The 15388-nt window shown below is 42.7% G+C and overlaps 1 protein-coding gene across 1 annotated transcript in view; it reads left to right on the forward strand.

The window, feature by feature from the left end:
* Positions 1-6084: 6084 nt before the first annotated feature.
* The window catches only part of LOC104362215 (FRAS1-related extracellular matrix protein 2-like), a 53559-nt gene continuing 44255 nt past the window's right edge, over positions 6085-15388 (forward strand). Inside the window, 5 exon segments of the mRNA XM_042796874.1 lie at positions 6085-6218; positions 6503-6690; positions 6693-7032; positions 7034-9891; positions 10792-10881. Of these exon segments, the coding sequence (XP_042652808.1) occupies positions 6085-6218; positions 6503-6690; positions 6693-7032; positions 7034-9891; positions 10792-10881 (3610 nt within the window).

Below are 15388 nucleotides of genomic sequence, written 5' to 3' on the forward strand. Positions count from 1 at the left end.
AAAGTTGGTCTTTTCAAAATCTGTAACTGTTTGCAAGCCTTGTCTATACACCCCAGAATGCTACTGCAAATTAGCAAAGGGGCAGCAAAGCCATGAGTGCCCCTTGTGCATAGGGGAGCTTCCTTGATGTTTGTATGTGTCACTGCCTAATTGCTCCACCTTGTCAGTCAAACTCAATGAAGCCCCTGGCTCCATCGTAGGGTAGAGTTATGGTATGAAATGCCTATTGGGAGCATTCCACGGGGAGCTCCTGGATTTCGTTTGTGCTCTGCAGCTGCAAGACAGAGAAGGTCTAAAAAGGTCCTGGGGATGGCAGCTGCAGCGTTGGTTTTTTCCCTGTTTAAATGGAATAGACCTTCATAAAAATTGAATGGTATTCAGTCACTTTCAATATCAAATTGCTACCTGGTTTATATATATATATATTTTTTTTAATTACATCTGACTAAGAGCTAACCAGTCTGTGAGGAAAGAATATTATAGATGGACTACTTAGTGTTTATATTTTCAGTGTTAATATAGAAGGAAGAACCTGAATGTAGCTTTAGTTGGTCATATGCTGTTTGCTTAGGAAACTGCATCATGATGTTTGTGGCCATTTTGTAATAATTACAAAGTTTTAGTAATTGTATTTTTACAATAATATGCAAAATTGTTATATAAGCACCGTGAAGCCATCATATGCACTTGTACAATGTTGGAAGATTCTCAATTCTAAGTGAAGACTGACCATTCATAAATTAAGCAAACTTCAGAGGGAGCTCTCTTACTTTATACAAGGATTTAAATACCTTATGTCCTCACAGTAATACTGTGATTTAACCCTAAAATAATTTTACATTAAAAGCTTCTAATTAGTGCATTTGTTTGCTTTTGTTTACCGTAACTGCTTATCTAGAATGCAGGGAGCCCTGTGCTTTAACATGAAGTATGTAAGTCAGCGCTTCGACTGACTGGGGATGGAGGGTGCTGCATGAATGATCATTTTGGATCCTGTGACATCCTTGTTGATTTACAGGGGGGGACGGGAAGGAAGAATGAACAAATGTGCAAGGCTCCAGTATCTCATAAGACTGATTTTTAGTCAAAGCTGTTAGTCTTAAGGTTATCACTATTTAAATAGCCTCTTGAATACTTTTGTTTACCTCTAATTATTTAAAAAGGAGTCATTACACTGATACAACAAAACATTCTTAAGAATCAGCTGAATCTTCAGTTGTGGAATGCTTGCTTATTTGAAGTGAAAGATAAAACTATACAAAGTAAACACTTTACAAATTAACTTGATCTTTGTTTGTTTTTTTTGCAATCTTTTTCCTTTCTCTACTGTTAAGTAGATTTTTACTTACTAAGGATATTCTTAGCATTCCACTTAGGGTCAGTAGGCTAACACTACACATCTACCAGATCCCTCTCTAAAAACGATGCAAAAGTGGATAGCTCTGGGTTCATCTTGAAGTTCCTAAGAATCCCCAGTTCCTCCTTATGTTGACAAGACTTCAGCCAATGCAGAAAACAGATGGAAATTTATCAGGAACTGTGAAAGGGCTTTTAGTCATGTTTTTTAAAAACCCTCAAAAGTATATGCTTTATATGAGACGTTGCAGCAGATGTTCTTCTGACTATGTGGGTGTTCATCTGCAGAGCCAAACCAGCCAGATTCCAGGGGCTGATCTATCTCTAGGCTTTGCTCTCTGCTGGATAGATACGTACCCTGAATTTAGGCAAGGGTCTTCAGTGATGCTTTCTGCTCCAAAAGTTACCCCTCTGCTTTTTAAACTTTGAATTTGTTTCTAAAGGGGTTTAGAATACAACAGAAGAAAGGATTTTAGTAGTGCAATTCTAAGACCTTAGCCTGGAACAGAGGTTTACAACCTGTTTCTAGTTCCTAAGTTTTTAAGGATTGCAGTGTTGCCATCCCCAAAGTCTTACAAAGCTTCTGAGTTTTAGAAATCAAATTTGTGTGTGTATACACACACACGTACACACCTATTTTTACCTATACACACAGAGACAGTGGTTCCCAGTAGAAAGCATTGCAGAGGGTATGGCAGCAGCATTTCAACGTCTTATTTTACCAGAACAAGTACATATATTTAATAGCATGCGATCTTGCAGATCCACTCTATTTTCTTCTTAGGTACTTGGTTCCCTGTGAGCTGTGAAGTGCAGCAAGTCTGCTGCCTGGAAGTGCAGGTGCATGCTTGCTCTCTTTCATTCATCTAGTTAGACCCTATAGCATGGTACGGTATAGTTCAATATGTCCTAACATCATGTAATGCCATATGATACAGTTTTTCTCTTCTCCCAAAGAGATACGTGACAGATAGTGTTGGAACTATATATTTTTTTTTTCCCCAGGGGAGGGGGCCCTCTACATGAAATTCAAAGGCAGAATGCAGAGGAAGGCTGCTGTGCCTGCAGAAACCCTGGCTGTGCCGTGCCAGGGGTTAGTGCACTACTCGCAGCCTGTAAGCAGGGCGGGTGTTTGGCACTGGATGTGTGAGCAGAAGAAAGGTGGGTCTCACAGCCAAAGCTCTCACCAGATACTGGGCAAGGTCCTGATGCTTCCAAACCAGGGCATCTTATCTGCATCAAGTAGAATTTTTTATGAAGGGAGCCCCTTCTGACTTTTATTGTTATCATAAGCATGTTAGGTGAAAGTAGCACTAGTGTGCTCAGCCTCTCAAAGCAGTGTTTGACTGGCACTACTCCTATGGAATTAAAATCCAATTACTTCCAAGGTGGGGGACGTGTCTAATTTGGTCGTTGCTGCATCTCATCCTGCTATTTGCAAGTGAAACAAATATATTAAAAGAAAAAGCAGATGTAGTTATGTGCTTAGCAAAATACTTACATTCATTAGGTTAATTCAATAAATTACTTATTTTTACACTGTACTTTTTTCAGATTCAGGTTTTTGAATTTGAATACCTTCAAGAGTCCCTTTCCTCCAACTAATGTCTCCAACATTAATCAAAGAAAACATTTTCTCTTATCTCACTTCAAGATGTGGTATACAAAAAGGTGGACTAACGCTAGTAGCCGAGTATTCTCTTGATCTTTTTTTTTTTTCTTGAAACCAAGCTAGATGGAAAGGACTGATCCAAACCACTGAAGGGTCCAGTCAGTAAGACTGGAGACTTAAACTGGAGCTATAGAACCAGTACTGAATTCAGAGGCAATTGGGCAACAAATTCCAAGATAAGCAAAAATATCAATCTATTGTTGCATGTCTGTAGATTTCCACACTTAACTGAAGCTTGTTAAGACTTGTTTACAGGGCTCATTGCTAAGCATGAGAAATAACCCAACCATTGGAAAGAGTTTTTGGAAGAGGTATTGTCTGTTTTTAAAGTGCTCACACCACTTACATAGCAAATATTCACTCAAACATCTTTCTGGTTACAATTTTATGTATGTTTCTGCGACTATGAAAAAAGGGATCTTGGTGTGATTAGTGTAAGTCTAATTCTGTGGAAAATCTGTCTGCTGTTTTGGGCTGAAAGTCATAATTTCCATGGTAATTGGCTCTGAAACCTTAACTCCCAACACATCAGAGGGTTGCCACAGTGAACTGTCAGATTGGCTCAACCTACTTGGTTACTTGCGCATCAGTGCTTGTGGATCCAAAATTAATTACAGTTGTGTGATTTTAAGAAACATTTTGATTCAGAAGGGAACACCTGCAAGGAGTTCCTTAACTTTGCTGTTTTAAACACACTTTGTCAGGGTAACACTTAAAATAAGATATACTATTCTTAAGGGAACAGGTGGAGATTTTCCAGCTTAATGAACCTTCTAAGCAACTATTTTTGCTTTCCTTTTTGTTTTTTAATTTATTTTTTAAAATGATGCAGACTTAGAACCTGAGGATCTAGCTGTATATGTTGTGCTGCACCAAGGTTTGGACTGCCTCCCAGCTATGAATGCCTTATGCTCTTATATGAATGTAGAGCAGAAATGTTCTTGAGCCTAATTTGAGTTCAGGGGTATTAATAAAAGATACATAGAACATAGAGGAAAAACAGGCAACTTCTATTTTTAAGTTGTAATTATGCTACCACTGAACTAACAGGGTGATAAATCAAGATCTCTAGAATCTTTCACTGATATCCAGTATCCATGTTTTACTGACTGAGCTCTGCCATTAGCCATAACCTGCTTTAATATTGGAATATGGTGGGGTTTTTTTCAGCTGGAATATGACTATAGGAAGGAGCCACTTGCCTATGTTTGAGGCACAGTTAAGCAACTTGATCAAGTAAAACTTTAACAAATCTTTGAATTTAATTCTAAATATCTTATGTAACTAACATTGATCCAAAGCCCATCAAAGTCAGCTGAAAGGTGATTGCAGGACTCAAGACCCAATTGGAAGTTCTTTAAGAGCTGGAAAAAAAAATACTGCTTTTCTGCAGGTACATATGAAAGCATTTCCACCAATTTTAACATGTAATACGAGCACCTATTTCTACTTGCTTATAGGACCGGACTTCAGTGGTGTAAGAAAGGTGTATTTTAAAAGCTAGTGAGGTATTTTTTAAAATAATGATGTATCTTTTTAAAAGCTGAAGAGATATTTTAAAAGCTATTGTAACAGAAAGAGGAGAAAATTATTCTTGTACTGTGCACAAAGTCAAGGGGAAGTCAGAACCACTGTGTGCGCTTTGGATTTAGTTTGTCAACACTTTAACATTAGGTTTCCATAACTTCATAATATATAATCTACGGTTTTCTGGTGTACGTTCATATTTTTAATAAATTATGCTACCTCACAACAAACTGGAAGATAGAAGCAGTTTGAGTGCAAATACATGGGAAAGCAATTCCTCAATTTTTCCTGCCCAACACACTCTTGAGATAAAAATTGTAATTGTACACATTTCTCATTACATTTATTTTAATGGGAAAATTTGTCTTACTTTCCAGGAAACTTGATGGAAACAGCATACAATCTTTGAGCTTTACACAGACCTTGTGTACTGGCACTGTTCCTTGTAGAACAAATGCCTAGATTTGATTAAGGATGGAAAAAATGCAAATTTCATGAAGTTTGCATGCTTGTATATATATATGTAGATGTACACACAGGTTTCGCTGGGTAACTTGGGTTATTGGTTACACAGCTCTACCAAAGAGCAGAACTTGACATAATGGCTTTCAATCTATCAAGAACAGAAAATCCCCTTTCTATTTATAAGTGATTATTATTATAAGTTAGTCTGGTTACATTTGTCCAGAAATATCCCATTGGCTTGAGGAAAATTAGCTGGACATATTTATGTTCCTGAAAGGACAAGTCCCACTAGAAGTTTGTTAGTATCGACCACACCAGGGGCTCAGTCCTCACTCCTGGGAACACTTCCACAGAGTACAGAACTGCTCTCTAGTGTATGGAAACTTACATATGAGAAAGTTCTTATGCTTGGGGGGGAAAAAAAAAAAAAACAAAAAAAAAAAACAGCAGCCATTGATAAACTCATAGCAAATGATTTTATAAAGCTTGTACTAAACCAGAGAAGTGTACTTGGTTTCTCTGTGCACTTTATTTTCAAATATGCATTGATATTAATGAAGATAGCAGAACACAAACAAAACACCTAAAAATGAAAAGCCCAGTCCTATTGTATGGTAAAGAGTGAGTGAGCAATTAATCTTCATGCACAGTGGGACTCAGTCACTTGCTGATATTTTCCCGAAGAATTTGAAAAAAAAAGTCATCAACAGTAAATAAAACTTTAAGCAAGTTGTCCCTTTAATGAAATAGTAGGCTAAATGTCCAAAATAATAAAAAGCCCAGTAGTAATTCCAACAGAAATCTTGGCTTTTTTTTTTTTTTTTTTTTTTAAATCCGGTAGCATTTTTATCCGCTGTCCTCAGCCAGGAGCTTGAGCAAGGGCTGAGCACCTGGAAGGGTCCCAAGCGCAGGGGAAGGGGAGGCAGTTTCCCTTTGTCTCAGCTGTGAGAATTTGTTTGGAGGTAAGCTAACATCCGAAAGTCAGTGTGGTTGTGCGAATTCCTCCCCCCTCCCCCTTTACTGTCCGCGCCTAGCGTGAGCTGTGTGCCAAGCCTGGGGGCGAAATGTATGGACGAATTCTCACTCGCCCCTTTTCGAGCTCGAAGGGGCCGGTTGTGTTTGGCTTTGAACTGCTGCCTCTGCTCCTCTCCGCGCTGAATTCCCTTCCCCCTCGAGGAAATTTGGGGTTTTCAGCCGGGTGGGTGCCACCTCGGCAGCCCGCCCCGGGACGGGGGGGGGGGGGGGTGTCGCTCCGGTTTGCCGCCGCCCCAGCCCTCCCCTTGCCGGGCGTACGGGCCCCTCCCGAGCCCCAACCGGGGTGGCGGCCCCGGCTGCAGCGCTGGGGGAGGGCCCTTCTCCCAACCCCGGGGCGGTTCCCCCCCCCCCCCCGCTCCGGCCCTTTAGTAGCCACGGTGGGACGGCGCAGAGCGTCCCGGAGGAGCCGGGCCGTGGCCGGGGGGTTTCGGGGGGTTCCGGCCGCAGCGCTGCTGCTGCTGCTTTTCGGGGGGCGGCAGAGCCCCCGGTGGAGCCCGACCCCTCGGCTATCGTGGTCTCCCACGAGGGGCTGCGCGTCCCCCTCGGCCGCTCCGTCTCGCTGGGCCCGGAGGCGGATCTGGTGCTGCGGGTGCGGCCGGCGGACCGGTGCGTTGTGGCGGAGCTGGGGAGCGGGCCGGGCGCCCTGGATCCTTCCCCTGCGCCTTCGCCCGCGGGCAGGTCACCTACACCCACTTCGGAGCCCGCAGCCCCGGCCGGTACCGCCTGCGCCTTCAGCTCCGCTACGACTTTCCCCGCCGGACCCTCGTCGTGCCCTTCACGCTGGAGGTGGAGTTGCCGTTCCAGCAGCCGCGCTTGCTCAGCCGCAACCTCCCCCTGCCCGTGGAGAAGCTGCGGGGGCTCAGCGCGCCTTTAGACGGCGAGGTGCTGGGCTTCCTCGAGGGCGAGCCCGGCCGGCGCTGCCGCCTCACCTTGCTGCCCCCCGAGGCCGCTGGCGCCGGCCCCCTGCCCGCCCACGGGCGGCTGCTCCGCCGTGCTGCGAGCCGGGATCCGCTACCAGCACACGGCGGTCACCGCCTCCCCCGGCCGGGACCGCGTCCCGGCGCGGGTGTCGGTGCTGCCTGCCGCCGGCCCGGGGCAGCGGGAGTATTTCCAGGTGCTGGTGCGGACCCACGGAGGGGCTGACAACACACCGCCCAAGCCCAGCTTCCTGGCGCTGCTTATGATGGAGGTGGACCAGTTCGCGCTCACAGCCCTCACCCTGGATATGCTGGCTGCTCAGGACCTAGAGACTCCCCCGGACCTCCTGGTCTTCAACCTCATCTCGGTCTGGCCTGATGACCCAGGGCAGCAAGGCTTCCTGCTCAGCACTGATGACCCCAGCCGCCCCCTCCTTGCCTTCTCCTCGCAGCAGGAGGTGAGGGAGCTGAAGATTGCCTACCAGCCCCCTACCCTGGACTCCAACCGGGAGCGGCTTTTCCAGGTGGAAATGGAGGTGCTGGACCCTGACGGCGCCTCCTTAGAGCATTTTGCTTTCATGATCCTGGTAAAGCCCATGAACACATTGGCCCCTGTGGCCACTTTCGATTGTGTGGCTGGCCTGCAGCTGATGTTCTTTGAGGGCCAGTCACGGCCTCTGTCTGGCAACTTGGAGATCAGCGATGAGGACAATCTGAAAGAGGTGAAGGTCTGGGTCATGCGGGGCCTGCGATATGGGAAGCTCGAGGTACTGGGTGTGCCACCCAGCCGCAAGTACTTCACTGCTGCAGAGCTAGCTGCAGGGCAGGTGATTTACCAGCACGATGGCAGTGACAACAGCTACAGCGACAACATTGTTTTCTGCATGGCAGACAGGCAGCACCAGGTTGAATTTCTGTACCCGAACACCATTGCTCCCAATGATGATCAGCCACCGCTGCTGAATGCAAATACCAGGCTGGTGTTGAGTGAGCACCAGACTGTCCAAATCTCACCTTTTGTCCTCAGTGCCACTGACGTTGACTCTGACGATAGCTCTATCCGATTTGTCCTGGCTGGGGACTCTGCAGTGCCCCTACCTCACTCCCACCGCTTTGGTGAGCTGCTGTTGCGTCAGGGAGAGCAACCAGCATCTTATGAGAGCAAAGAGAGCGGTGCAAGGTTGGAGAGTGACTCCTCTTCCTCCCCTTGGCGCTTTGTGGAGGATGAAGATGTGTATGAGAGGGTGGTGAGCGAGTGGCTGCAGCAGGACATCCTCGATGGGAGGCTGTTCTTCAGGCGCAGGGGAGCTCACAACGTCAGCCTAGTGATGGGCCACATCGTGTTCCAGCTGCAGGATGACAACGACCCCCCTAACCAGTCAGGGGAACATGTGCTCACTGTCAAAATCCAACCAGTAGACAACCTGCCACCTGCACTGTACCCAGGTACTAGCCTGCAGATAACAGTGCAGGAATACCAGCTGACTGTCTTTAAGAAGCACAATTTACGGTACACTGACCTGGATATGAATGACAGGGAGCTGAAGTACACTTTACTGACACCCCCAAGTGACACAGATGAGAACCACTCTGTGGTCACTGGAGAGATTGTGTTGGCCGACAGTCCGGAGACGTCCATTACACATTTCACCCAAGCCCAGGTCAACCACCACAAGGTGGCATATCGACCCCCGGAGCAGGAGCTGGGGATCACACCGTGGGTGGTCCAGTTCACCTTCCTTGTAGAGGACTTGGCTGGCAATTCACTGCAAGGTACCTTTACTCTCTTCCTGCAGCCGGTGGACAACCAGCCACTTCAAATCACCAATACAGGCTTTACTGTGCTTGAGGGAAACAGTTTCCTTCTCACCAGCGATCAACTGGATGCTACAGATGAGGATACGTCTGCAGACCAGATTGTCTTCACTGTAACTCAATCTCCAGAGCATGGCCATCTACATTATCTGGAGGAGGGTCTGCTGGTGCAAGGGGAATCTTTCTTGCTAGATGATATTGCTGGTGGGCGCATCTCCTACAAGCACAGCGGTGATGAGTTTGCCAGTGATTCTTATCAGTTGGAAGTGAGTGATGGAGTCCATCATGTGCCAATCACAGTCAAGATTTCGGTGCAGCCCGTGGATGATGAAAACCCAACTATTGCTCTCCCTGGTGGACACAAACGAGTGGGAGCAACCATTGATGTCCTGGAAAATGATGCTACTGAAATTACTACTTCACTTATCCAGGGTATGGATGTGGATACGGATGACTTGATGCTGACCTTCATTGTGCAGGACCCACCCAAGCTGGGTGACATCCTTGTGGGTGGAGTACGATCAGAAAAGTTTACCCAGCATGACCTCATCAGCGGAGCAGTAGCCTATGCTCACACCAGTGGAGAGATTGGCTTGAAAAAGAGGTACGATTCCTTCAATCTCACCATTTATGACCTCTCCCGTGAACAGGTGGTGGGAGGCAGCACGGTACAAAGAGTGCATGTGGCTGTAACTATATTGCCTGTGGACAGCATTGAACCCAAAGTGATGGTTGCGGCAGAGCCACTCAGTGTCCTTGAGGGAGGGAAGAGTACTCTAACTCTGGATCAGCTGGATGTGAAGGATGTAGATACTCCCAGAGATGACGTTTTGTGCATTGTCACAGTTCAGTCCACTTCAGGATATTTGGACAATGTCTCTCCAGCCCCAGGGTCCGAGAAGCCTAGAGCCGGTACTGCCATTAGTGCTTTTTCCATGAAAGATGTTCGTCTGGGCCATGTCAACTATGTGCAGAGCATTCACAAAGGGGTAGAGCCCATGGAGGACAGATTCACTTTCCAGTGCGCTGGCGGTGTGAACTTCTCACCTCACCAGTTCTTCTCCATTGTCATCATCCCCACCAGACAGGTTCTAGCTGTTAAGAGTATGATAACACAATTTATTTTTAAAAGTCTGCAGTTCGTCTGCCAAGCTACAGTGTTGTGGAAAAATTTGCCATTCATTCAACAATGTTTCATGCATTTTCAGTTGGCAGAAAGAACCCAAATCTGCCAGGCCAGAAGAAGAGCAACAGATAACACCAGGGGAGTAAGTCTCTTAACAGATCAGAAATAGCTCAAGAGCAGCTTAATGAAGTATAAAGAACATTTAGGTATATCCCAAACATTTTTATATCAAATTAAATTGTTGTTTATTTAACTAAAATAAAAGCAAAAGTAGTAAACTCCAGAGAAGTCTTCATACTGATGAAATGTGGCACAGGATAATACACCTGCAACTTTAAGGGTAATAGAAATATCCTCATGGTTTTCTGTTAGTCTCTGGGAATATCAGATCAAAATTTTTAATACTTTTAGACCTATTTATATTTGTTTAATACATTCTCATATTCACTCCCAATGTACCTACAACAGTTTTTTGTGTCACAGAAAAGCTTTAAAAACTGATTGAAGCTAAACTGATCTTTAAAAAATGGGCAGATCTTTACTCCCAGCAGATTCAATTTAGTTATAGCAAGGTAAGTTGTCCTAATGTGCTGAAACAAGGATGTGACTTTAGTATTTAAAAATAAATACTTATGATAAAACTATATCTCGCTGTCTTTTTGCCATTGTCCTTTGAGCTAATAACTAAATTTATGTTGTGTTGTTGAGTATAGACCAGTGTAAGAAGCCATGCCACATTATACAAGTTTGGTAGCTGAAATGTTTTACCCACAGATTAGCCAATTTATTAGTAAATAAACAGTAAAGGTAGAATGAACTATGTCCTATATTCTGTAGTAAAATTCTGTGCTGATTCATTTATCATATTCTTTTCTTAGCTGATATTGATGAAATGAGGATCAGCTATGTCCTGAAGGAAGGTGATAATGCTACCAGTGACATCTTCTATTTCTCCATTGAAGACAGTGGTAAGATTAAGATGCTTAATTATATATATTTTTGAATTATACCACCTGGAAGATCGTTCACACTAAATAAACAAGTTATCTAATGTTTCTTTTTAAGTAAAATGTAGAAGTGCCATGAACACATAGGAACACAAATCAGGATATTTTGTTAATGGTTAATGTCACCATTAATGCAAACTGCCATAGCAGGCTGTGAACTCTTAGTGGGATGTACTGTTGTCACAACACGGTTTGTTCAGTGGCCTTTATGGAGAACTGTTGGCAGTGACAGTCAAGCCCTCATGGTGGGCTCTGCAAGTTACAAAATTTCAGCAGTGTAAGGTGGAACACTGATGGTTTTGGAATCATGGCCAACTACTGGATCAAAAGAGAAAATTAATGCTAACCTTTGTTAAGTAAAGAGAGTTCAGTTGATCTAGATCACGGCTGAGAGGCGGGTCAAATGGTAGGATTAGACTGGTTAAGTCCACTTTGCTCTTATTTAAACAGAAGCACATCCTTGTTTTGTATAGATCGTTGCTGTTTTAGAGGACCAGTGATTTTTTCATATCAACTGTATGTTGAATTTTGTGTATGTTCCTTTGATGAATCTTACTTTAAAATCTGAGTGTTTTCTGTATATGTATTGTTTTTTTCCTCAAGGCTGCAATTTTTTCCCCAATCATCCACATTTATTAAGGTCATGGAGAATTCATCAAGATTTGACACCAGTTCCTCTTTAAATAAGGCAGACAGGAAGATTCATAAAATAAGTTTGTGAGACAGTTAAGTAACTTTTGTGTGAGGATATGCCGTCACAATAATCTCTGTAAATTTCCTGAGTAGTTTGATGTAATCCTCAGTGTATAGAACATGTCTGAATAGCATTCTAACACAGCATTTGACAGAAAGTTAAATTTATGAGTATTTCCTAATAGGTCTCAAAACAAGTCTGGAACACCATTAAAATATTTTGTTCTAAATGGGTAGACTTGATGAAAGAAATCCACATTCATAGTTACAAGAATAGTCACTGAAAAGCATTAGCTTCTTTGAGTTTGGTAAGGCTTCCTGTTCTAATTATTGCAATCCAGGAAATTTAAATCTTGATCTCTTGAAAACCAGTTGTTACATTCTATCTATAACCAGTCTGTTTGGCTTCTTGTAGCAGTATAAATCACTGTAGGTTTATGTCCACCATTTGCTATAAACCAGTCCAGCCACAGATAAGTATGTGCCTGAGAAATAAGCATTCTGTTATGGTTTAAGGACTATCTTTCACTTTGGTTAGATGAGACGTTTTGATCAGCTGAGGTGAACCTGTTCGTTTTGACTTGAAGATAAACACAAACACCTTGGATATGACTTCCAGTGTTTTCTTTTTTCCATCTGTAGGGCAACACCTAATGGTTTTGGGCAGTGCACTGTGAGTGTCAGTTAGCAAAACAATGCAATGTTGACATGTTTTCTTTCAGTTGTCCAAGAAGTAAATGAACATTTAGAACCATTTGTTTGGTGTTGTCACTTTCCTCATATATGAGAGATTATGTAGCAATAGGGACATTAAAAACATTTTCAATATTAGATCAACCACACCTCTGGTTCATTGTGATCCTGTCAGGGGCAAGTTTCTCATGTTTACAAATGAAGATACAATAGTAGGCATCTGGGAATGTGCACTGCGTGTTCACAGCTGGAAGAAAATGATATCTTTTCTATTTGAGAGCAAATCATTCAGCTGTTGTTTCACCGGGCTTCAGGAAACTGGAAGACCTGTTCCATAAGCAAAGAATGCACCAACCCATTCCCTATGGCTGGCACTTTGTATCCTTGGCAACTTTACAGCTGGAAAGATCTTCTCATTTAGGAGCCAGTACAGTAATTGGAAGACAAAGCTATGACAGGCTGAAAATGGCTTTTGGTTTGTGCTTCTTCTGGTTATGCTGAAAGAAAAAGGTTGAACACTGGCCAGCTGAGGGGGATGGATAAAACAAACTAGATTTCACAAGCCTATTATTTTCTATCTATTTTTGAAGTAGTATGCAACCGATGCAATTAAAATCAAATGGGGCTATTCATTTAAGAAAGATTGGAGATGTATTCTTCATCTAATTTTGCTCACATTTCACTTAGCACATAGGAAAAGGTGCTGTGAAATGCTGTGTTTCTTATAGACATCTTTGCTGTCACTTGATCAATAAACAAGTCTTTGTGGCATGACTAAGTGGGGTAATATAATAGTGATGAGAAACAATGGCGAAAAGGAATGACATGATTGAACAGATGGCAATTCTTATTCCCTATACACCCAGGGAGTCAGTTACTAGATGTTTTCATTAATAGCACTTTCAGTCTTTGCTAAATGGAGTGGTTCTTTCAGCTAGATTTCTTCAACATCTGTCTGTTCCAGATATCAACAGAGTAAGAAAAGCCGTGGCAATAAATGTGTGCAGCTCTGCTTATAATGAAAGTATGTACTGACTGAAGGGTGGTTGTATGCTGGCATGACTGGCACAACTACAGGAAGAGTACATGGTTATGGGAAGGTGTGCTGAGCGAGTAACATCTGGAAATTCACTTAAAACTTGTTCGGTGGGGAAAGAAGGTTGAAAAGGCAATGCTGTCATTACTGCTATAGCACAAGGAAATGCTTGTAAAAGAAATTCTACCTGGATTAGTCTTTTGATGGTTTTGGTGCTTAGAAATACATCAAATATATTCCCTCAGGGGCATTTACCTACCAAGAGAATGCCTGAAAGAAGACACAACTGTAATTGCTGTTGTACAACTCAGGAAAAAAACACCTGAAGGGCCAGCAGGAAGAGAGAATGCACACTGCTTTAGTACAATTTGCAACTGCTTCAGCAACACTCAAGAAAGAGGCTGCTATTTTCTATGTTTTTATGTTCTAGCTTATAATGTCCTTTTAAAAGCATTCAATTTTGCATCAGTAGAAAGGAAGCTGAGCACTGAAACATGTGTGTATCGAATGTGAGGAGAAGATGCGTGCATTTTTCTCGTCTCATCGCTTCGCTTGCACAAATGCAATCAGGTTCTTCCAGGCAGAAGTTTCACTCTTTAATGGGAGACTATACTTTATGAATAATAGCATTTTGTCTAACCTAAGGGTAAGAAAGATTCCTGTAGGTTCTTCATCTGGATAACTACTTGTTCTGCTATTTAAGAGAACTGCTGGGAAGCCTTTATCAGTGACATATATGAGAGAGAATGGCTGTCAGCTTTCAGAAAAGTCGATCCCTCTAACTTGAGGAAACTTCCCATTCCTGCCATTAAACTGAAGGTTTGGGTAGAAGTACTAGAATTTTCACCTACTAACTATAGTGCATGCTGACAGTTTTCATTTGTGACTGTTGAGGGTTAGCCTGCGGTTCATTTCACAGAACAAATGTTGGTGTAAATTGAGGTAGGTAAGCTTGAGCTGGTTTAAATGAATTATTCCGGTGTGAGTATACAGATAGCATAGTGTTAAGTTTGTTCAAAGATTTGTAATGGAGCAATGACATGCAGTAAACTTAGTGTGGTTATTTGTGACTTTACCATATTTGATTTTGGAAGAATTTATTATTTTTAATGCAAAGATCAGCTTAGTTAGACTTGGTTACTCCAATGCCTCTCCACCTGGTTTATGTTCAGTGATATTTTAAATGAAGAACTGTTTAATTTACCTGTGGAGTTCACTTTTTTTTTTTGTACTTTTTTAGCACGCTTAAGCTTTTGACACTTCTGTCATTGATGCCCTCTAGACCTTGTTTTCCCTTACTGAAAGCTGCAATGTTTTTCTGATGTGAACTTTGTGGGACTAGTTCAGGCTTCTTTCAAACCTCATGTGGAATGTGATTTTAAAATTTAGAATTCACATTGAATAAAGGAATCCTACAGAAATGCACTAAAGAGTATTTGCAATCCATAAAATACTAAAGAAAATATTGTATTGTGTACTTCTGGCTACAAAAAAACAGCTCTGTAAAAAAAAAATTCAGAATATGATCTGAAGTGTGACTTCGTTCTGTGTATTTTGCTTGATGTGGTCTCAGGTCAATACAGTGAAAAATCTGACCCTGCTAAATTTAGCAGGAGCTTTGCTATTAATTCTACTTGGCCTGGGATTTTACTCAGAGGCCTTCTCCACCAGTCTTTGGTGCTACTGCAAATAAATTGCATGGGGAAGGTTTGTTGGGCGAAAACCCTAAGGAAAACCTGGCAGTTTTCTGGTAATATGTGATTTTTCCACCTTTTTTCTTAGCTTTTGCTTTCCAAAGGCTTAGACTCTTCAGCCAGGGAGTTCACCCAGGGGCCGATCCAAGCTTCCTTGAGGCTGATATAAGGAGCTTCAGCCTTTTATCTTTAAGCTTGTTAATGTTTTTCTAGGCAAAGAGTATGGCTCCTTAATTCTGAATAACCTCTTAGGGTTTTGATTGAAACTGGCACCTCAAGAATACTGGTACAAGAATACAGTTTTTTGTAATTGTGAGCTACACAGTTCTTGCAGATGCTAATACAATATTAT

Source organism: Tyto alba, unplaced genomic scaffold (genome assembly GCF_018691265.1).
Source record: "Tyto alba isolate M040663 unplaced genomic scaffold, T.alba_DEE_v4.0 Super-Scaffold_23, whole genome shotgun sequence".
Classification (NCBI taxonomy): domain Eukaryota; kingdom Metazoa; phylum Chordata; class Aves; order Strigiformes; family Tytonidae; genus Tyto; species Tyto alba.